At 51.8% G+C, this 21638-nt stretch overlaps 2 protein-coding genes and 1 long non-coding RNA gene across 3 annotated transcripts in view; 1 reads left to right on the forward strand and 2 right to left on the reverse strand.

Annotated features, from left to right (window-relative positions):
* Nucleotides 1–2098: 2098 nt before the first annotated feature.
* Nucleotides 2099–5357, reverse strand: LOC125121563 (retinoic acid early transcript 1E-like). Its single transcript, XM_047769952.1, has 5 exons — nt 5220–5357; nt 4364–4627; nt 3851–4132; nt 2738–2926; nt 2099–2382 (listed from the first exon to the last, which is right to left on the reverse strand). Exons 1-5 carry the CDS (start codon nt 5293–5295, stop codon nt 2375–2377), a joined length of 819 nt encoding a protein of 272 aa, XP_047625908.1. The 5' UTR covers nt 5296–5357; the 3' UTR covers nt 2099–2374.
* Nucleotides 5358–8810: 3453 nt separating this feature from the next.
* The window catches only part of LOC125121565 (uncharacterized), a 49526-nt gene continuing 36698 nt past the window's right edge, over nt 8811–21638 (forward strand). Inside the window, exon 1 of the long non-coding RNA XR_007133500.1 lies at nt 8811–8865. This is a non-coding gene — a long non-coding RNA (uncharacterized LOC125121565). The remainder of the gene's footprint in view (nt 8866–21638) is intronic.
* LOC125121564 (retinoic acid early transcript 1E-like) lies at nt 16783–19970 on the reverse strand. The gene is made up of 5 exons (XM_047769953.1): nt 19823–19970; nt 18967–19230; nt 18454–18735; nt 17374–17529; nt 16783–17018 (listed from the first exon to the last, which is right to left on the reverse strand). Exons 1-5 carry the CDS (start codon nt 19896–19898, stop codon nt 17011–17013), a joined length of 786 nt encoding a protein of 261 aa, XP_047625909.1. The 5' UTR covers nt 19899–19970; the 3' UTR covers nt 16783–17010.

Here is a 21638-nt window from a genome sequence, read left to right on the forward strand (position 1 = left end):
AAAGAATGAGCTGTGGTTGCCTCAAGCCATGAGTTTTGGTAATTTTTCATGGGAAGGCTTCACCGCCCGCACCAAGCCTGCTGGGGCTTAGGCTGCCGTCCCAGCAGCAAAGGGAACTGGTGAGCAGGCAGGAAGGCAGAGGCAGGTCCAGAAAAGATCCAAGGAAAGACCCAAGTGTGTCTAGAAGCGTGACCTCTAGCGGAGGAGGCAAGAAATGTCAGTGAGGGCATCGCGATGAATACATGGCAAAGGGCTGACTGGTTTTCCGTGTCCCTAAGAGGGAATTTCCATTTCACACCCTTCACAGCAATGAATTCCAAGCCGATTCATGCATGCATGTGGCGATTCATGGGGGCTCGGGCTGCATGCAGGGGAAGAGTGTGGTGAGGCGCTCTAGACCCGGGGCTGGGGCCTGAAAAAGGAGAAGGCGCTGGTGCAGGTAGGTTCTCGGCAGCCCCCTAACACGCCTGGCTGGGCCCCGGGGCAGAGGCCTGGCAGCCAGCCTCTCGGCAGAAGCACCTTGAGGTGGGTGGGCTTCCTCAGTGGGGACCGGGTCAGAGTGCGGGTGGGGGAGTGTGCATGAGAGGCGGGGGCAGAGAGAGGAGTGGGTGTGTGTGACACTGTGACACTGATTCGTGAGGAGGAAGGTGAGTGTGAGGGAAGACCGGGGAGGGTGTGCTGGGCGTGTGGGGGGCAACACCACTGGTGTGTGACAACATCAGAGGGGTGTGTGTGTGTGTGTGTGTGTGAAGGGCGCAGAGTGTGTGGAGCTGGACAGTCAGGGTGGAGCGTGGGTGCAGAGGGACCCGTGGAGGGTGCGGAGTGTGCGGGCGTGTGCGTGACGGTGGGGGCTGAAGTGCGGGAATGTGGGGCCAGGAGGATGGCGAGCGTGTGTGAGACCCGCGGTGGCAGGGGCCACAGGGGTGACCTGCTCCCTCTGACTCGTCCCTTCTCTGGGCCTTGATCCTACAGCCTGGAATCAAGCCTCACTGCATCAGGGTTGCCAAGGACCCAAAAATGGGCAGGGACAGCATGGGAACCGACACCCTGTGTCCCTTTCCTTTTCCTAAGCTTGGCCTTCGGGAATCACCACCTAAAATAACTGCCTGGTGGCAGGTGCAGCTGAGGGTACTTGCGTTCATTCACCTGCTTATGCCTCACCCTGCTCTGGGGCTGAACTGGTTTTCCTCCCTGCTCCCAGGGAGGGAGGCTGGGGACTCTGAGCCATCACAGTCCCTTGCCCTCCACCCTACAAAGCTCAGGGCACAACCTCCTGCTGGCACAACAGGTGTGTGTGGGGGGCACCAAAGGAAGGGGGTGTGGGGGCTGGGCAGAGGGAATATGGGGGGGCAGCAAATCCTCCACCAGGCTCTTTCCTGCTCCCCAGTGCTATCTCCTCACTTTCCTCTCACCCCGCATCCCAGGGGGGACTTAGCTTCCCCATGTCCATCCAGATGCCAAGGCCCAGCAACCAGGAGCGTGCAGACGAGGCCCCCAGCCCGGCCCTTAGACACTCAGCACTCACCAAGTGCCTCCGTCCTGCAGCCGCTTCAGCAGCTAAATGTGACTGAGGAGCCTGAGCAAAGACCATGAGACCTCCCTGGTGATGGCTGGGAGCCTTTATAAAGAACCTGACCATCCCCCCTGGCCCCGCCTCTGGAAATCCAAGACCAGCTGCCAGAGCAAAAAGTTCTTCCAGGTGTCTAGAAAGCATTTTCTAGGCTAGAGGCCACCCTACTGCCAATCACCTGTATCATAAACTTTCTTTACTTTCTGGCGGCTGCAGAGGAAATGAATCTGACTAGGAACCATGAGGTTGCAGGTTCGATCTCTGGCCTTCTCAGTGGGTTAAGGATCCAGCATTGCTGTGAGCTGTGGTGTAGTTTGCAGACTAAGCTCAGAGCTGGTGTTGCTGTGGCTCTGGTGTAGGCCGTCAGCTGAAGCTCCGATTTGACCCCCTAGCATGGGAACCTCCATATGCCATGTCTGCGGCCCTAAAAGGACAAAAGACAAAAGACAAAAAAAAAAAGCCAACAAACGCTCCAATTCTACCTAACACACAGGGAAGTGTGACGGAAAGAGTCAGAGCAAAAGCAGCAGTCCTGAGTGATTGTGAGCAAATGTCTCACTTTTGCAAAGTCTTCAAAATGACTGGGTCAGTGCATGGTAAGGGCCCCTCAGCAGCCACGGAAAGCGAGGGGTTCGGACGCTTAAGCTTCTTTGGCTTCTTGGTAAACCCACCTCTGAGTAGAGGGGAGTATATTAGACTGGAAGTCACACCCTCGTCAAGGGTCAGTTTTTGACACCATGAGACGGTTGAACGTTATCACCTTCTTATGGTCCAAGGAAGAAACATCAGATGACGGCTCGGCTGTTAGAACACTAGGAAAGTTGTGGAGCTAAGTCATGCTCCCCTCAGAGAACAAAAGATTTATCCATCAAAGGACCGGGGAAATCCTGAATAAGATCTCCCCCCACCATTTCCAGCTCTTCCATCCCGCCCCCCGCCCCCCAGGAGTGGATACATGGCTTGTCCCCCCTCCCCAGCCCCTTCCGCCCCAAGAGCCGAGTAACCCCCAGCCCCACTGTGCAGAGTGGGGCTCAGGACACAGAAGCGCATCATCTCCGTGTCGAGAAGGACCCGTGCCCAGGGCTTGGGTGAGAGCCGGGCTCACGTCTCCTAAGCCCTTCCCAGAACACGCGCTGCCCAGGAGCCAGGGGCCAGCCTGCTTCTCACCTGCCGGGGTACCTGATCTCCTATCACATCTCCTGATGACGAGGACAATGATGAGGACAATGACAACGAGGACGACGAGGACGCCAATGATGATGCCGATGACGTTGACGCCGGTAGTGACAGGTAGGCCTGAGGGGGGGATGATCCCGGCTGGTAACTGGTGGTTATCTGAGGGCTCCAGCGGTGGTTCTAAAACAAAGAGAAAAGCAAAATTCTTGTCAAACCTGGGAAGTCACCGTCCTCAGCACCTACTGTCCCCACACAGCGCATGTCCCCCCACAGGTACTGACTCATTCTGTGCAGACACTGAGTAGAAGGACGAGCAGGGCTTGTGCCCTGTGCTCCCCGAGCTCATATGTCCACGGAGGGGACAGCAGACGTCCGTCTGATTATCACGCTCGTGGACATGGTCACTGTGGGGAGACGTTTGAGGAGGACAGAACTGGGGGTGCTCAATTGTGTCTGAAGAGGGGTGAGGGCTTCGTTCAGTGACATGTGAGCTGGTTAAAGGATCAGAGCAAGAGGAAGGAGAGAAGGCGGGGAAGCATAAGGACCATGTTGATTTGGGGACCATGTAGCAGTGCAGGGGGCCGGGATCTCTGCTTAATGGAGAAGGGGGCTCCTGTGCTGAGGGAAGTGGGCTGGAAAGGAGGATGCTGGGAAATCCTGTGCTACGAATTCACTGACTCCAGACAGGAAGACCCCCAAGAAATCAGTCACTCTGTCCATCCATCCATCCATCCGTCCATCATATTTTCTCTCTGCTTTTTAGGGCTGCACCTGTGGCATATGCGGTTCGCAGGCTAGGGGTCCAATCGGAGTTACAGCTGCCGGCCTACACCACAGCCACAGCAACGCCAGAGCTGACCCATGTCTGTGACCTACACCACCGCTCACGGCAACGCCCCATCCTTAACCAGCTGAGCGAGGCCAGGGGTCAAACCTGAAACTTCACGGTTCCTGGTTGGATTCGTTTCCGATGTGCCACGATGGGAACTGCATCCATCCACCCACCACATTTTCAGTTATACCCACAAACGTGCTCACACCCACACGAGGGCAGGCACTGGACCTTGGAAGAGACCTACCACCTCCTCACACCTGCTCAGTTACCTGTGGGCTCCTGCTCCGGAACATTCTCCCAGTGTCCTAGGAATTCCCTCAGCCAGTGACCACAGTCTCCCACTGCGAGCTTCCTGAAACGCTCTGCCAGGTCCTGGTCCTTCTGCCACTGCTCCTTGATCCCTGTGGCTCCGGGATTCACGACTGTCCAGTTCACGTCCATGGCGTCAAGGAGGAGGGCCGTCTGCCCATCGAAGCTGAAGTGCCAGGAGGCAGCGGTGCCTCGCTCTGCTTCAAGCTGACAGCACAGCTTGGCCTGCAGCCGGGGAGGACCTGCGACCCCACACACAGAGTCATCCCGACCCCAGGGTCCCTCCTCCCCCACGGCTCTTGTGTCTGCAGTCTAGGGGCCTGTGACCTGCCCTGGCCTGCCCAGCAGGTCCCCGGGGCTCTGAGGTGGGACCTGTGTCCCGTTCTTCCCCACCACACCCCTTCCCCACATGGGCTCTCTGCTCCCCTCCCTTGCTCACTGTCCCCACCTCCCCACCCCCTCCCCATACTCACCCCTGGTCTCCTCTGTCCCCAGCTGGATGTCAGGCAGGACCATCCTGAGCTCTCGGCCCACTTCTCCCAGGGTTCCAGTCAAGTCGCTCCATGCTTTGGTGCCATTTACCTCCTCCCCCAGGCGGCCCGAAGCTGTGACCTGGTTGCTGTCACTGTCATACTGGAGGAGAGGCTTTGTGTCCACTGAGCCCTGGACTTCACACCAGGGCTGTCCGGGTCTGGACTGAGATGTGACAGCGAAGTCGAGGCAGAGCGAGTGAGCATCTGTGAGACAAAAGCACAGGTGTGTCCCCGGAGACCCCCCTGAAGGGCCTGGCTGCAGAGGTGGGGTCTCCATGCGGGGTCTCCCTGTGGCTGCTGTGGCCTCTGTCCTGCCCCCCCTTTAACTGTCTCAGGTTTAGGGAGATGCTGGGAGGCCACCATGATCCCTCAGGTCCCAATACTGTTACAAGGAGGATTTATCTGCCTTCTTTTTGGTATTGGGTGCCAGTTTCTAAGCTGGCAAAAATACAGGACATTGTCTGTCCTCCAGGGACTTAAAATCTATGTGAATAAACCAGACTTTCAACAGGAAGGAAGCCACCATAGGAACCATGATACATTCCTAATGGGGTCCACGTACTCAGGAAAGGCTTCCTGGAGTAGAAGGTGGCACTTGTCAGGACAGGGAGAGCTGTCACACCAGCACAGGACCAGGGGCTGTTCTTTAGGCTGGGTCCCCACACACTGGCTAACATCCTGGACATCCAGTCCAGCTAAACGTTACTGTCCTCCTAAGAACAGGTGGACAGGCAACTACCTGCCAGGAGCCCTTCCCCCGCCCCCCAGCCAGGTCTCCAGATCCCAGGACACTCACAGCACAGAGTCTTCCCGGGTTCTAGCAGCAGTAGCAGTGTCAGTGAAAGTAGCCTTGTGGTGTGAGCCAGTGACATTCCCCCCAGCAGTCTTAGGAGACTAGCCAGAAAAAAGAGCCTGGGCTGTGTCTACACTTCCACCTCGGAGCACCTTCCAAAGTCTTTTAGTCCAAGCCTGAGGAAGCCCTATTGTTGTACGACAATGTAAAAAACAATTAGACCAGGGAAGTTTTGCAAGTTTTCAAAATGTAATTCCTCATTTACCAAAAAAAAAAAAAAAAATGACCTTAAAAACCAAATTCACTTAAATAACTTCCCCCACTCCTCCCCCAACCCCCTTTGCAGTGTGAGCTACACGGTGGAGGTTCTGTGAGCTCCTCTCCCTGATTCTCCCAACTTCCTCTTCTAAACCTTCCTGGTGCCCCATCCTTTCCTGCTCCTCCAGCTGCTTCCTTGGCCTCCAGATGCCACGGCTCCCATCTCCCGGTCCATCGGCCCAGATTTTCTCCCACCTCCAGTTATAGTCCCACCCTTAACCTCTCAAACACTCAACGTGAGCAATTTTAGAAGAAAACCTTTATGGCTTGATCTCTAAAGTTCACATAGGATTGTGCCCATGACAGGAAAACATGATCATGTGTACAAAGAAAATAAACCAGGGTGTTCCCCTCGTGGCTCAGGGGTAACAAACCAGACTAGCATCCATGAGGACACAGGTTCAATTCCTGACCGGCTCAGTGGGTTAAGGATCCAGCATTACCATGAGCTGTGGTGTAGGTCACAGATGCAGCTCAAATCTAGTGTTGCTGTGACTGTGGTGTAGGCCAGCTTATGGAGGTTCCCAGGCTAGGGATCAAATCAGAGCTGCAGCTGCTGGTCTACGCCACTGCCACAGCCATGCCAGATGTGAGCCACATCTGTGACCTACACCACAGCTCATGCCAGATCCTTAACCCACTGAGGGACGCCAGGGATCGAACCCACAACCTCATGGTTCCTAGTCAGGTTTGTTTCTGCTGCGCCACGACGGGAACCCCAAAGCATCTTGAATTGAAAGGTAGAGGGACCTTTCCTCCAACATCCACAGAGTCACTCGCAGAATCCTCGTAGATCAGGATATCCTTACGCTTTGTGGGTCATGGACGCCTTCTGTCCTCGCCTCTGTGGCCCTCAGGGTCCTGCTCTGTTCCCGAGGCCTGCCCTTTCTGCCAGTTCGGTTTCCTGGACCCTGGCCTTGGGCGACTTTCATTTTTACACAGAATAGTAAATGCTGTTCGTCCTGGGACAGCCTCACTTCTCCTCCCCACATGGACTTCAGGCCCTGGTTCCTACCACCTCCTCCTGGGCCCATGGTTCTCCAGCCTAAGAGCCGTCAGGACCCTCTGAGTCCTTGCCCCACGTCTCCCCCAGTGTCTGCATCTGCTCTGAGCCAGGGTGGCCTTTCCTTCTCCTCTGTCACTGTCATATGAAGGAGCCCCCCACCTCACACCAGAGGCTGGGGGGACAGTGAAGTTGTAGCCAAGAGAAGAGTCTGCGAGAGAACAACTCAGGAGGCCGCTGGGGTGGGCTGGGGAGGGCGAGGACTCGGTGTCTGTGTCCCCACCCTCAACAAGTTCATATGTCAAAATCGTGCCCCTGAATGTGATGCAATCAGAAGGTGGCACCTCAGGGAAGTGACTGATGGGAAGGGGCCCTTACAAAAGGCTCTCTTGCCCTCCACCCTTTGTGGGGAACCGAGAAGACACAAGGAGCCAAGGAAGGGAGCTTGCCTGAACGGTGCAAAACTGAGGGCAGGCTCCTAATCAGGAAAAAGGACCTTGCCTGATGGCAGAAAAACCTGAAGGCAGATTGCTAACCAAGGAAGGGAGCTCACCTGAACGGTACATGCCGAAGGTGGGCCTCTGGTCAGGATGAAAGCCTGCCTGTACGGTACAAGCCGAGGGCCGGCCTCAGGTTACACGGCTCTCATGTTGATGCTGATGGGGAAGAATTGGGGCTTTCCTGGGAAAACAATTTCCATGCTTGCGCCGGAGAACGTGGATTGATTGTTTCTCGGGTGACCTAGTCTTTCCTGTTGTTTTATTTGTTATTCAGTTTTCCTCAGTCTTTCCTGATTATTTGCTTATTATTCTTATTTCCCATTCTTATTTTCCTGTGGTGATTTGTGATTTAACAAAATTACAATAATAATATAATAAGAATTTCACCCTGAGGGACTTTCCCCTGTTTAAATCCAACTTAATTAAAACATAGTGTTTATCTACTAACTAGTTATACAGTAAACTTTAGAGTCAGGATTTTAATAAGGTCTATAGAAGTTCAACATATATTATTCTTGATCAAAAGAAACCCAGCTGTGAGTTTTGTCCTTGATTTTAGAAACTTTTTGCAGTAGCTGGCTAAGTTGATTTGTGTTTTCTCACGCTGTCTCCCTGCCAAGGACACTTTGAAGATAGACACTTGTCTGAAGACAGGACTTTTTGTGTTTGTAACTCCTTCAGCTTGTGGGAATTGGCTGGCCATGAGATGGTTTGTGCTGGGTCTCCTCTTTCCCACATGAGATGCTGTGCCTGTTTGTCCTTGAATTGTACTCACTAAATTTAATTAGGCTAAAGATTTTAGAACATGACATATTGCTACTGTACCATGTGATCAAAAAACAAAGCCTAATAGCTAACCAATGCACTTTTAACACTGTGACGTAATCTGTAGTGAAAAATTGTCTATATAATCAACCACTTATGCTAATAAAATTTGAGCAGTCCAGCGCCCTGAAAGACGGGACAAAGAGGCTGTTTCCGTGTGCCTCTGCCGACACTGTCCATCCCCGCAGGAATACCCTGGCTGCTGGAGCTGGACTCTGGCAACCCTTGACACCCTGAGGGCACAGTGAGAAGAGAGGCCTCTGTGAACCAGATACCTGCCAGCGCCTTGATCTTGGACTTGCCAGACTCCAGAACACGCGTTCACAAGAACACTTATGAACAACATAAGCCACCCAGTGTATGGTTACTTGCTATAGCTGTGCCATGGCACTAAGGGAGGAGGGGAGCTCTCCAAATCCCAGTGTCTGTGATCCCAGGCAGAGCTCCTCTGAAGGGCAGGACTGGTGGGGGAGGGGGTGTCCCCAGACATAGAGTCCTCTCCTCCCCCATCCTCACTGGTGCCTCCGTTTAACCATTTGATGTTCTGTAGGTACATGCACGTGGATGCTACTGGGGACAGTCCCTGTGCACGCGTTGATGCCAGGACAGCAGCTCTGACAAGGCTCGGGAGAGGCATCAACCGTGTGGAGAAAACAGTGCCCAGTGCAGGGGCCGTGGCAAAAAAAAAAAAAAAACCCTGCTCCTGTCTGAGCTCCGCAGTTAACAGCCTAGCTGAACAAAGAAGCATCCAGCGGAAAGCAAACAAATTTTACGATACAGGTGATTGGCAGTGGGGCGGCCTCTAGCCTAGCAAATCCGTTTCAGACTCATGGAAGGTCTTCTCAGGCTGACAGCCACTCTAGGATGTCCAAGGGGTGGGGAGTGGGGCGGGGCCAGAGGCAGAGGGCAGGTGGTTTATAAAAACTGCCAGGTGTCAGCAAGTAGATCTGCATGGACTTGGTTCAGACTCCCAGCGAAGCCGCTGCAGGACAGGAGGCACTTGGTGAGTGCTGAGTGTCTAAGGGCCGGGCTGGGGACCTCGTCTGCACGCTCCTGGTTGCTGGGCCTTGGCATCTGGATGGACATGGGGGAGCTAAGACCCCCCCTGGGATGCGGGGTGAGAGGAAAGTGGGGAGATAGCACTGGGGAGCAGGAAAGAGCCTGGTGGAGGATTTGCTGCCCCCCCATATTCCCTCTGCCCAGCCCCCACACCCCCTTCCTTTGGTGCCCCCCACACACACCTGTTGTGCCAGCAGGAGGTTGTGCCCTGAGCTTTGTAGGGTGGAGGGCAAGGGACTGTGATGGCTCAGAGTCCCCAGCCTCCCTCCCTGGGAGCAGGGAGGAAAACCAGTTCAGCCCCAGAGCAGGGTGAGGCATAAGCAGGTGAATGAACGCAAGTACCCTCAGCTGCACCTGCCACCAGGCAGTTATTTTAGGTGGTGATTCCCGAAGGCCAAGCTTAGGAAAAGGAAAGGGACACAGGGTGTCGGTTCCCATGCTGTCCCTGCCCATTTTTGGGTCCTTGGCAACCCTGATGCAGTGAGGCTTGATTCCAGGCTGTAGGGTCAAGGCCCAGAGAAGGGACGAGTCAGAGGGAGCAGGTCACCCCTGTGGCCCCTGCCACCGCGGGTCTCACACACGCTCGCCATCCTCCTGGCCCCACATTCCCGCACTTCAGCCCCCACCGTCACGCACACGCCCGCACACTCCGCACCCTCCACGGGTCCCTCTGCACCCACGCTCCACCCTGACTGTCCAGCTCCACACACTCTGCGCCCTTCACACACACACACACACACACACCCCTCTGATGTTGTCACACACCAGTGGTGTTGCCCCCCACACGCCCAGCACACCCTCCCCGGTCTTCCCTCACACTCACCTTCCTCCTCACGAATCAGTGTCACAGTGTCACACACACCCACTCCTCTCTCTGCCCCCGCCTCTCATGCACACTCCCCCACCCGCACTCTGACCCGGTCCCCACTGAGGAAGCCCACCCACCTCAAGGTGCTTCTGCCGAGAGGCTGGCTGCCAGGCCTCTGCCCCGGGGCCCAGCCAGGCGTGTTAGGGGGCTGCCGAGAACCTACCTGCACCAGCGCCTTCTCCTTTTTCAGGCCCCAGCCCCGGGTCTAGAGCGCCTCACCACACTCTTCCCCTGCATGCAGCCCGAGCCCCCATGAATCGCCACATGCATGCATGAATCGGCTTGGAATTCATTGCTGTGAAGGGTGTGAAATGGAAATTCCCTCTTAGGGACACGGAAAACCAGTCAGCCCTTTGCCATGTATTCATCGCGATGCCCTCACTGACATTTCTTGCCTCCTCCGCTAGAGGTCACGCTTCTAGACACACTTGGGTCTTTCCTTGGATCTTTTCTGGACCTGCCTCTGCCTTCCTGCCTGCTCACCAGTTCCCTTTGCTGCTGGGACGGCAGCCTAAGCCCCAGCAGGCTTGGTGCGGGCGGTGAAGCCTTCCCATGAAAAATTACCAAAACTCATGGCTTGAGGCAACCACAGCTCATTCTTTTGAAGAGATTCTTTTGCAGTTGTGAAGGTTAGAAATCTGAAGGTGTCAGCAGGGCCGGGCCCTCTCTGAAGGCTCCAGGGGAGGCTCCTCTTTCTAACTTGCGGTGGTTGCCAGAAATCCTTGGCACTGGGCGGCTCCAGTGTCTACTTCTGTCCTTATAGTGCCCTCCTCTGCTTGGCTTCTCCTACGACTTGTCTTCTCTGAGTGTGCAGATTTCTCTCTCCTTCATCTAAGTAGGTTTTCGCTCTGTTAATATGATATTAACATACACATAGCTAGAGCTATTGATCACAACCTATCTCCTTTTCCTGCTAACACCTGATCTAAAGCAGTTTCATTCTCTAAAAAACTTCACGTTACAACAGGAGACCATATAGTTGCAACGGCCAGCTGCCACCAGACACTGCTGTGAGAAGGGCTGGTGGGGAGTTCCCTGTTGGCTCAGCCGGTTAAGGCCCTGGTGTGGTCACTGCTGTGGCACGGGCTTGATCCCTGGCCTAGGAGCTTCCACATGCCATAGGTATGGCCAGAAAAAGAAAAAGGAATAAAACAAAGTAAACCTTTCTGGTTAAAAAACAAAAAACAAAACAAAAGGCGAGTGTCATCCCTGAGTCTGGCAGAGTCCAGGAAATTCAAGGTTTCAGCAATTTTGGAACATATCTGAAATCACATCCACACATCAGCCACCTGGTTTCACCTTGGAGGACTGAAGCACGGCTATTCCATTTTGACTTTCAAGTGTCCTTTCCCTCCTCCGTGGCCAAAGCCGAGGTACAACCAATGATTGAGAGCCCGCCAAACAGGCCACTCTGGTCAGTAGAGTTTCAGACAAAACAGGCAGAGCCCGAATGCCTTCCCCACACCTCATTATGTGGAGACTTTCCCATGGTTTCCCCTCTTGATTGCAAATCGTCCGGTAGAACAAGGCATTTGTCCCTTGATGCCAGTGTGGTTGCTGCTGCCCTGGTTCATCATGTCCCCTAGTGCCAGGCCTCCTTTTTGTTGTTCGAGAACCATGTGCCTGGTTATCTATGTTGGGGACAACTAATCGGATATCATAACCAAGCTGAGGAATGTTGATAGGGAGACATTCCATAAGTTCTGCAGTTGATGAATTATACTGAACGGCAGCACAAATTCTGTACGCACGATTTCAGCAGTGGCCTCAGGCAAGCAGCGTCACACAGAAGTTACACTCTGTGGCAACCTCACGAGAAAATATCTCTTCCTCTTGAACTTCAGGGCAAGAGAATGACTTACACGATGACTTTCCATTTTGATCAGGCCTGGTCACAGGTCGTGGGGCATCTCATGGTCATCTAAAGAGAGACTTCTGTGACTTCAGAAACAAACTTAGCACGTCCTTGGGACAATTCAATTAAATTCTACAAGTATGGAATATACCAGCAAGGAGCTATCTGGGAGGCTAGGCTGAGACAGTAAATACGCACCTCAATTAGCAAAGCTACAATTTAATGGCCACTGAAACAACATCTTTTTCTAAAAGTACCCTCACTTTTACCAAATACAGCTAAACTAAGACTAGCTTGTTTGAGATGCAAAATACATCTGTTTAATGCATAACACAGGCTCTTTTAAATTGTCTGTGCTGGAACTTTTCATAAGATGTTTCACACTGAACTTTTCAAAGACTCCCTAAGCCAGGAAAGCCTTGCCCGGGGCATGCATCAGCTTCTGTCTGGGTGGATTTCTCTCCTCTAGAGGTCCCCAGAGTGTGAGGATCCAGGCTGGCAGTCTCTATTATTTCCCTGATAAGGCTGCTGTGTAACTATGGTACTTCCAGTTTCTGGAGGGATCAGATAGAAAGAAAAGGGAGATGTTTCAGTTCCACTTACAGAGGTGTCATTTATCAAATGGTTCCGTCATAATTAGCTTGAGAAGGGTTTGTCTCCTTTTTGTTAGGTTTGCCAAGAGAGGAACGTGCAAAGCCAAGTTGGTAAAGCAAGAAAGATTCATGAAGGCATCAGAGGGGCACGGGCTGAGCTCAAGATGGTGCCAGCCCTGCCTGTGAGGAGGCACCAGGCTTTTAAAGGATCTGTGGCAGGAATCGGTGGCTGGAGTTTACGACAAGGGAGCTGGAGACAAGAGCAATGAAGAAGGAGGAGGGGAAGGTCAAGGGAGGGGCAAGGGGTTGAGTCCCTGAGAGAGGGCAGTGAATCCTCAGTGGTGGTTAATCTCTGCAGACTGTTGTTGTCCTGAGGGCATCGTTTCTGGCTGCCCAACTTGAGCATCTGCTTTCCGGGAGAGAGTGTCCACAGCAGGTCTCCACGGGGAACAGCCACATTTGGGGGATGGGGGAGTCTGTCTCCATCCTCCTGGGAACCTATGAGTTGTATCTGGAAAACTCAGATGAAAACCAGTAATGTTCCAGGCAAAACCCATAACAATTACAACCACTTTCACCAGTTCACTCGGTAACCAGCCCTTTTAACAGTTATATGAAGCTGTTAGGATCTCCATTAGGATTCCTTAATTTCCTACCAAGCTCAGCAGCGTGATCTGAATTTATCAGGGAACTTGTCAAAGGAAGAAACAGAAACAACACACAATGTGAGAGCTGTGACTTAAGTTTTTTTTGGGGGGGGGGGGTGCTTACTGAGGACTATAGCCTGGGAGACAGCCTCACAGAGAGCTCTGAGGAACTGCTCTGAAGCGGTGTCGGGGGAGAAGTCAGCATCTGTGTGATTTGGGGGAAGCAGGTACATGCCATCAAGGACTCATCCTGGTGCAAGGTTGCTCTAGCCATGAGAAGCAGATGTCTCTGTTCATGACTTCAGTGCTTTTCTAGGCATGAGAAGATGGAAGAAACGGGGTTCATAACACTTGCTCCTGAACAATACGTAACCATCAGAAGGCCCCTTCTCCCAGTTTTCCCCAAAGCACAGAGAGTCTCCTGCCTGACCTCTGCCTTGAACTTCTTTCAGGGTGTGTTGGAGCTCAGCAACGGAAATGACCAGTGATCTAGTCCTTGGAGAGCCAGATGGCAAGGAACATTCTTTGGTCTGCAGTGCCCCCTCCTGGTCATAAGCGCAACCACAGTTTGTGAGGCATCTCCTGACCATTTTGGTCCCTGGGGCTAGGCATGCTCCTTCCTAGATGAGGCAAGGATGTTACTGAGAGGCCACGCAAGGTGCTCTTACTGGACTAGGCCCTATTAACAGTAGCCAAAGACACTGTAAACCAGCTATCATGGAAAAAAATAAAAATCATTATATATCTTAAAAAACAACCACCACAAAAACCCCGTAGCCAGACGTCTCTGGACCACCTGTCTTACTAGTCTGTTATTTATTTATGTCTTTTTAGACCTGCAACATGCATTCTTCTTTCTTTGGGGGAATCTTCGTCCTCAGAGCTGACGTCAGCAGATCTCTGCATGACCCTGATGGCTGTCTTCTGGGTTACTGCCCAGAAGAACAATACCTGTGAAAAGGGCACATTGATCAGAGATTAGAACAAACTAGCAAAGTTCCTGAAAAGCACCATGTGCTAATAATCTTTAACTCACAGGCAACTGTGCTCAGGGTGCCTAATCTTTAGCTTAGGGGTGATGGTGTTTAGAGTTCAGTCAAGCCAGGGAAGGAGTTCCCGTCGTGGCTCAGTGGTTAACGCATCCGACTAGGAACCGTGAGGTTGCCGGTTCGATCCCTGGCCTCGCTCAGTGGGTTAAGGATCTGGCGTTGCCGTGAGCTGTGGTGTGGGTTGCAGATGCGGCTCGGATCCCACGTTGCTGTGGTTCTGGCGTAGGCCGGTGGCTACAGCTCCGATTCAACCCCTAGCCTGGGAACCTCCATATGCTGCAGGAGCAGCCCAAGAAATGCAAAAAGACCAAAAAAAAAAAAAAAAAAGAAAAGAAAAAAGAGATTAAAAAAAAGCCAGGGAGAAGGACAAGGAAGCATTCTAAACCATTCATTTTTAGAGTATTCATGTCAAAAAGAAGCATGAGGAATATGCCTTTTCTCTTAAGATGCCTATATTAGTATGCACATCCCTTGCGAGGGAACCGACCCTGCCACCAAGGCTGCGCTCTGGTTGCTTGACTGTTCCTCCCTCGTCTTTGCCTCCCCTTCCTGCTCTGACAGCAACTGCCTCAACCTGCTCCTAGGAACTCAGGGAAGGCTATGGTGGCTGAAGAGGCCCATTTCCTAAGAACAAGAAGTGGGGGACACAGAAAGGCTTTGGCACCCAGGAGCCCCACAGGGCCATGTCTGGTTTCATAGCTCGTAGTACTAGGAAGGTCATAAGTAAGAACTTAAGCTGAGGCCTTCCATTACATGTGGCCCAGTCAGTGGACTTAGGTCTGTTCTGTATCACTGCTTATCTTGAAGGGAAGGGATGTAAGGGCACGGTTTGCAAGGCTTCAGTCAGGTTTCCTAGTGTTATTAGGCTCATCATCCTTGGTGTGGCTGAACAGTTTCCAGCATGGGGGGTGGGGGGTGGTACACCTAAGCCACCATAGCCCTGTGTTAGCCACATAAATCCATCCCACAGCTGAGGGAGGTTACATTCTTTGACTGAAATGCTGCTTGTTGCTCTGAGCCTGATAAAAGAAAATTGCTATTCTTGGTCATGGTCAGAGCAAGTATGATTGACGGGCCCAGTGAGGGAGTCCCAAGTAGCACTAGCAAGAGCTGCCCAAACAGAACCATAATTTCTTCTTCCTGAATAAATTCCCTAAGGGCCATCCAATTATAACCTCGGTGTGGAGAAATCCGCCAAGGTAACCCAGAAGTATTGGAGATAGGTAACTGACCATAATAAACCCAATAACCTCAATGAATTTTAAAATCTTAATTAAATTTGAAATTAATGTTAGAGTCTGTACAAGATTGTACTCCTGATAGGAAACAAACAAACAAACACAGGATTCATACACAAAAGTCCAAGAAATTAAGAAAGCACTTTACACAAACAATCATCTGGGCCAGGCCTGGCATCTCGAGAGAGCCGTCTACTTTTGACGTCCTGTCTTCTCGTCCTGGCACGGGCGTAGCTACTCCATTGTCTGAGCATTGTTTTAAGAAGGTGTTGAGGTCAACAGTCCTCTCTCTAGGCTGGTCCAGTGCCGTGGCCCAGTATAAGTGGGAAAGAGTCATCCAAGAGTCAGTTCTTTTTGGTTTTGCTGGGCATGAGATAATTATGAGTGTCTGGTAGGTGTCCTTCATTCTAGGTTGTAGGTAGTCTTTTAAATGTTGTCTTTTCCTATGGGCCTGATCTCCTGGTTGCAGGTGATGGGACATCTGATTGCCATTCAAAAATAAGCTTCAGAATCAAGCTTAGAATGTCCTTTTAATAATTCAATTAAACTTTACAATAAGGTAACAGAACTAAAAAGAGTACCATAGAGTATGTATTATTTTGGGTCTGGCTTTTGCCTTTGTAAGGCATCCTGTGTTTGTAGCGGTAGTTTATTCTTTATTGATTGCTTTGTAATGTTCCCTTTGTGAATATATCACACTCTATCCTTTTTGGTGTGTGTTGGGTACATGCGTATGTGTGAACGTGTCAGAATGCTAAAACATACATTAATCCACATGTTCATTCATTCAAGCTCTAGCCTCATACCTTTGTGTCATGACATCTGGCCAGTTAGCACAGTTGACTGTGGTTTCTGCATGAGGATTAGCCTGCCAGGTCTTTAAAGGAAAATTGTTACTTCTTGTTTTAATTCCCAGAACGTTCTGACACCAAATCTGTGGGTTATAGAAACTCTGTGCCAGGAACCATAACCGAGACCAAATACATACTTCCTATTATATCATAAAATCACAGGCTTTATGACCAAATACCACCAATTGGGTGGTTTCAACAAGTCTTCCTGAGGTTTTAACATGTGAATTCAAGAGAACACATTTCTGGACATAAAAGCATGCAGTAAGGTAACTGTACATGAAAGTGAATGTGAACACATAAAATATATCTCATTGAGCCACATAAATACATCCCTAAATCATTTTCCTCTTAACAAAATTAAAAAGGGGGGAGGGGAGGGAATTCCAAATGTGGTGCAGAGGAAATGAATCTGACTAGGAACCATGAGGTTGCAGGTTCAATCCCTGGCCTTCTCAGTGGGTTAAGGATCCAGCATTGCTGTGAGCTGTGGTGTAGTTTGCAGACTAAGCTCAGAGCTGGTGTTGCTGTGGCTCTGGTGTAGGCCGTCAGCTGTAGCTCTGATTTGACCCCCTAGCATGGGAACCTCCATATGCCATGTCTGCGGCCCTAAAAGGACAAAAGACAAAAGACAAAAAAAAAAGCCAACGAACGCTCCAATTCTACCTAACACACAGGGAAGTGTGACGGAAAGAGTCAGAGCAAAAGCAGCAGTCCTGAGTGATTGTGAGCAAATGTCTCACTTTTGAAAAGTCTTCAAAATGACTGGGTCAGTGCATGGTAAGGGCCCCTCAGCAGCCACGGAAAGCGAGGGGTTCGGACGCTTAAGCTTCTTTAGCTTCTTGGTAAACCCACCTCTGAGTAGAGGGGAGTATATTAGACTGGAAGTCACACCCTCGTCAAGGGTCAGTTTTTGACACCATGAGACGGTTGAACGTCATCACCTTCTTATGGTCCAAGGAAGAAACATCAGATGACGGCTCGGCTGTTAGAACACTAGGAAAGTTGTGGAGCTAAGTCATGCTCCCCTCAGAGAACAAAAGATTTATCCATCAAAGGACCGGGGAAATCCTGAATAAGATCTCCCCCCACCATTTCCAGCTCTTCCGTCCCGCCCCCCGCCCCCCAGGAGTGGATACATGGCTTGTCCCCCCTCCCCAGCCCCTTCTGCCCCAAGAGCCGAGTAACCCCCAGCCCCACTGTGCAGAGTGGGGCTCAAGACACAGAAGCGCATCATCTCCGTGTCGAGAAGGACCCGTGCCCAGGGCTTGGGTGAGAGCCGGGCTCACGTCTCCTAAGCCCTTCCCAGAACACGCGCTGCCCAGGAGCCAGGGGCCAGCCTGCTTCTCACCTGCTGTGGTACCTGATCTCCTATCACATCTCCTGATGACGTGGACAATGATGAAGACAATGACGACGAGGACGAGGACGACAATGACAGGTAGGCCTGAGGGGGGGATGATCCAGGCTGGTAACTGCTGGTTATCTGAGGGCTCCAGCGGTGGTTCTAAAACAAAGAGAAAAGCAAAATTCTTGTCAAACCTGGGAAGACACCGTCCTCAGCACCTACTGTCCCCACACAGCGCATGTCCCCCCACAGGTACTGACTCATTCTGTGCAGACACTGAGTAGAAGGACGAGCAGGGCTTGTGCCCTGTGCTCCCCGAGCTCATATGTCCACGGAGGGGACAGCAGACGTCCGTCTGATTATCACGCTCGTGGACATGGTCACTGTGGGGAGCCGTTTGAGGAGGACAGAACTGGGGGTGCTCAATTGTGTCTGAAGAGGGGCGAGGGCTTCGTTCAGTGACGTGTGAGCTGGTTAAAGGATCAGAGCAAGAGGAAGGAGAGAAGGCGGGGAAGCATAAGGACCATGTTGATTTGGGGACCATGTAGCAGTGCAGGGGGCCGGGATCTCTGCTTAATGGAGAAGGGGGCTCCTGTGCCGAGGGAGGTGGGCTGGAAAGGAGGATGCTGGGAAATCCTGTGCTACGAATTCACTGACTCCAGACAGGAAGACCCCCAAGAAATCAGTCACTCTGTCCATCCATCCATCCATCCGTCCATCATATTTTCTCTCTGCTTTTTAGGGCTGCACCTGTGGCATATGCGGTTCCCAGGCTAGGGGTCCAATCGGAGTTACAGCTGCCGGCCTACACCACAGCCACAGCAACGCCAGAGCTGACCCATGTCTGTGACCTACACCACCGCTCACGGCAACGCCCCATCCTTAACCAGCTGAGCGAGGCCAGGGGTCAAACCTGAAACTTCACGGTTCCTAGTTGGATTCGTTTCCGCTGTGCCACCATGGGAACTGCATCCATCCACCCACCGCATTTTCAGTTATACCCACAAACGTGCTCACACCCACACGAGGGCAGGCACTGGACCTTGGAAGAGACCTACCACCTCCTCACACCTGCTCAGTTACCTGTGGGCTCCTGCTCCGGAACATTCTCCCAGTGTCCTAGGAATTCCCTCAGCCAGTGACCACAGTCTCCCACTGCGAGCTTCCTGAAACGCTCTGCCAGGTCCTGGTCCTTCTGCCACTGCTCCTTGATCCCTGTGGCTCCGGGATTCACGACTGTCCAGTTCATGTCCATGGCGTCAAGGAGGAGGGCCGTCTGCCCATCGAGGCTGAAGTGCCAGGAGGCAGCGGTGCCTCGCTCTGCTTCAAGCTGACAGCACAGCTTGGCCTGCAGCCGGGGAGGACCTGCGACCCCACACACAGAGTCATCCCGACCCCAGGGTCCCTCCTCCCCCAGGGCTCATGTGTCTGCAGTCTAGGGGCCTGTGACCTGCCCTGGCCTGCCCGGCAGGTCCCCGGGGCTCTGAGGTGGGACCCGTGTCCCGTTCTTTCCCACCACACCCCTTCCCCACATGGGCTCTCTGCTCCCCTCCCTTGCTCACTGTCCCCACCTCCCCACCCTCTTCCCATACTCACCCGTGGTCTCCTCTGTCCCCAGCTGGATGACAGGCAGGACCATCCTGAGCTCTCGGCCCACTTCTCCCAGGGTTCCAGTCAAGTCGCTCCATGCTTTGGTGCCATTTACCTCCTCCCCCAGGGGGCCCGAAGCTGTGACCTGGTTGCTGTCACTGTCATACTGGAGGAGAGGCTTTGTGTCCACTGAGCCCTGGACTTCACACCAGGGCTGTCCGGGTCTGGACTGAGATGTGACAGCGAAGTCGAGGCAGAGCGAGTGAGCATCTGTGAGACAAAAGCACAGGTGTGTCCCCGGAGACCCCCCTGAAGGGCCTGGCTGCAGAGACAGGGTCTCCATGTGGGGTCTCCCTGTGGCTGCTGTGGCCTCTGTCCTGCCCCCCCTTTAACTGTCTCAGGTTTAGGGAGATGCTGGGAGGCCACCATGATCCCTCAGGTCCCAATACTGTTACAAGGAGGATTTATCTGCCTTCTTTTTGGTATTGGGTGCCAGTTTCTAAGCTGGCAAAAATACAGGACATTGTCTGTCCTCCAGGGACTTAAAATCTATGTGAATAAACCAGACTTTCAACAGGAAGGAAGCCACCATAGGAACCATGATACATTCCTAATGGGGTCCACGTACTCAGGAAAGGCTTCCTGGAGTAGAAGGTGGCACTTGTCAGGACAGGGAGAGCTGTCACACCAGCACAGGACCAGGGGCTGTTCTTTAGGCTGGGTCCCCACACACTGGCTAACATCCTGGACATCCAGTCCAGCTAAACGTTACTGTCCTCCTAAGAACAGGTGGACAGGCAACTACCTGCCAGGAGCCCTTCCCCCGCCCCCCAGCCAGGTCTCCAGATCCCAGGACACTCACAGCACAGAGTCTTCCCGGGTTCTAGCAGCAGTAGCAGTGTCAGTGAAAGTAGCCTTGTGGTGTGAGCCAGTGACATTCCCCCCAGCAGTCTTAGGAGACTAGCCAGAAAAAAGAGCCTGGGCTGTGTCTACACTTCCACCTCGGAGCACCTTCCAAAGTCTTTTAGTCCAAGCCTGAGGAAGCCCTATTGTTGTACGACAATGTAAAAAACAATTAGACCAGGGAAGTTTTGCAAGTTTTCAAAATGTAATTCCTCATTTACCAGAAAAAAAAAAAAAAATGACCTTAAAAACCAAATTCACTTAAATAACTTCCCCCACTCCTCCCCCAACCCCCTTTGCAGTGTGAGCTACACGGTGGAGGTTCTGTGAGCTCCTCTCCCTGATTCTCCCAACTTCCTCTTCTAAACCTTCCTGGTGCCCCATCCTTTCCTGCTCCTCCAGCTGCTTCCTTGGCCTCCAGATGCCACGGCTCCCATCTCCCGGTCCATCGGCCCAGATTTTCTCCCACCTCCAGTTATAGTCCCACCCTTAACCTCTCAAACACTGAACGTGATCAATTTTAGAAGAAAACATCGGAGTTCCCGTCGTGGCACAGTGGTTAACAAATTCGACTAGGAACCATGAGGTTGCGGGTTCGATCCCTGCCCTTGCTCAGTCGGTTAACGATCCGGTGTTGCCGTGAGCTATGGTGTAGGTTGCAGATGCGGCTCGGATCCCGCGTTGCTATGGCTCTGGCGTATGCTGGCTGCCACAGCTCCGATTAGACCCCTAGCCTGGGAACCTCCATATGCCGCAGGAGCGGCCCAAGAAATAGCAAAAAGACCAAAAAAAAAAAAAAATTTATGGCTTGATCTCTAAAGTTCACATAGGATTGTGCCCATGACAGGAAAACATGATCACGTGTACAAACAAAATAAACCAGTGTGTTCCCCTTGTGGCTCAGGGGTAACAAACCAGACTAGCATCCATGAGGACACAGGTTCAATTCCTGACCGGCTCAGTGGGTTAAGGATCCAGCATTACCATGAGCTGTGGTGTAGGTCACAGATGCAGCTCAAATCTAGTGTTGCTGTGACTGTGGTATAGGCCAGCGCTGTAGCTCTGATTGGACCCCTAACCTGGGAACTTCCATATGCCACAGGAGTGGCCCTGAAGACAAAAATAGCATAAAATAAATAAAATAAAATAAGACAAAACAAAACCAAATAAACCTAGCAGAAAACAAATAACCATATGGGTCAGGTCTGGCATTCTTGGGACAGCTGTTTACTGTTTATGTTGTCTTATTTTTGTCCTGGCATGGGAGTGCCTTTTTTCTTATTAGAACCTCCTTTTTTTTTTCATTTTTTTTATTACTCAAATGAATTTATCACATCTGTATTAGAGCCTTCTTTTAAGATGACTTTGAAATCAGTAGTTCTCTCTATGGACTGGTCCAATGCGGAGTCCCTTCTCCAGAGAGAAATATAAATTTAAGTAATTTTCTTCAGTCTCCTTGTACATGAGGCACTTAAGAATACCTGATAAGGAACCTTTTATCTAGGTTGGCAACAGTCTTTTAGATGATACTTTTCCCAGTATGTAGAATTCTGTGGTTATCATGGGGTATCTGAGCCTCACCCAAAATAGATTACAGCAATCAGCTTCAAAAATGAGCTTAGAATATTTTCTTAATAATTCAAACTTTACAATAATGTAACATAGCAGCAAAAACTACTTGGAAGGTGAGTTTTAGACAGTAAACCCTAACCTCAGTAAACAAAACTAGAATTTAATATAAATTGAAACAATATTTTTCTTCGAGATTACCCCCC

The sequence above is a fragment of the Phacochoerus africanus genome, chromosome 2 (genome assembly GCF_016906955.1).
Source record: "Phacochoerus africanus isolate WHEZ1 chromosome 2, ROS_Pafr_v1, whole genome shotgun sequence".
NCBI lineage: Eukaryota > Metazoa > Chordata > Mammalia > Artiodactyla > Suidae > Phacochoerus > Phacochoerus africanus.

What these genes read in the sequence shown, in the direction of transcription:
- LOC125121563 (XM_047769952.1), bottom strand. Translation starts at nt 5,295, where the DNA reads ATGTCACTGGCTCACACCACAAGGCTACTTTCACTGACACTGCTACTG. An exon ending in ACCCGGGAAGACTCTGTGCT is followed by an intron (nt 4,628 to 5,219) that starts GTGAGTGTCCTG and finishes TTTGTCTCACAG; the next exon opens with ATGCTCACTCGCTCTGCCTC. An exon ending in GGGGACAGAGGAGACCAGGG is followed by an intron (nt 4,133 to 4,363) that starts GTGAGTATGGGG and finishes GTGGGGTCGCAG; the next exon opens with GTCCTCCCCGGCTGCAGGCC.
- LOC125121564 (XM_047769953.1), bottom strand. Translation starts at nt 19,898, where the DNA reads ATGTCACTGGCTCACACCACAAGGCTACTTTCACTGACACTGCTACTG. An exon ending in ACCCGGGAAGACTCTGTGCT is followed by an intron (nt 19,231 to 19,822) that starts GTGAGTGTCCTG and finishes TTTGTCTCACAG; the next exon opens with ATGCTCACTCGCTCTGCCTC. An exon ending in TCCGGAGCAGGAGCCCACAG is followed by an intron (nt 17,530 to 18,453) that starts GTAACTGAGCAG and finishes TCTTTGTTTTAG; the next exon opens with AACCACCGCTGGAGCCCTCA.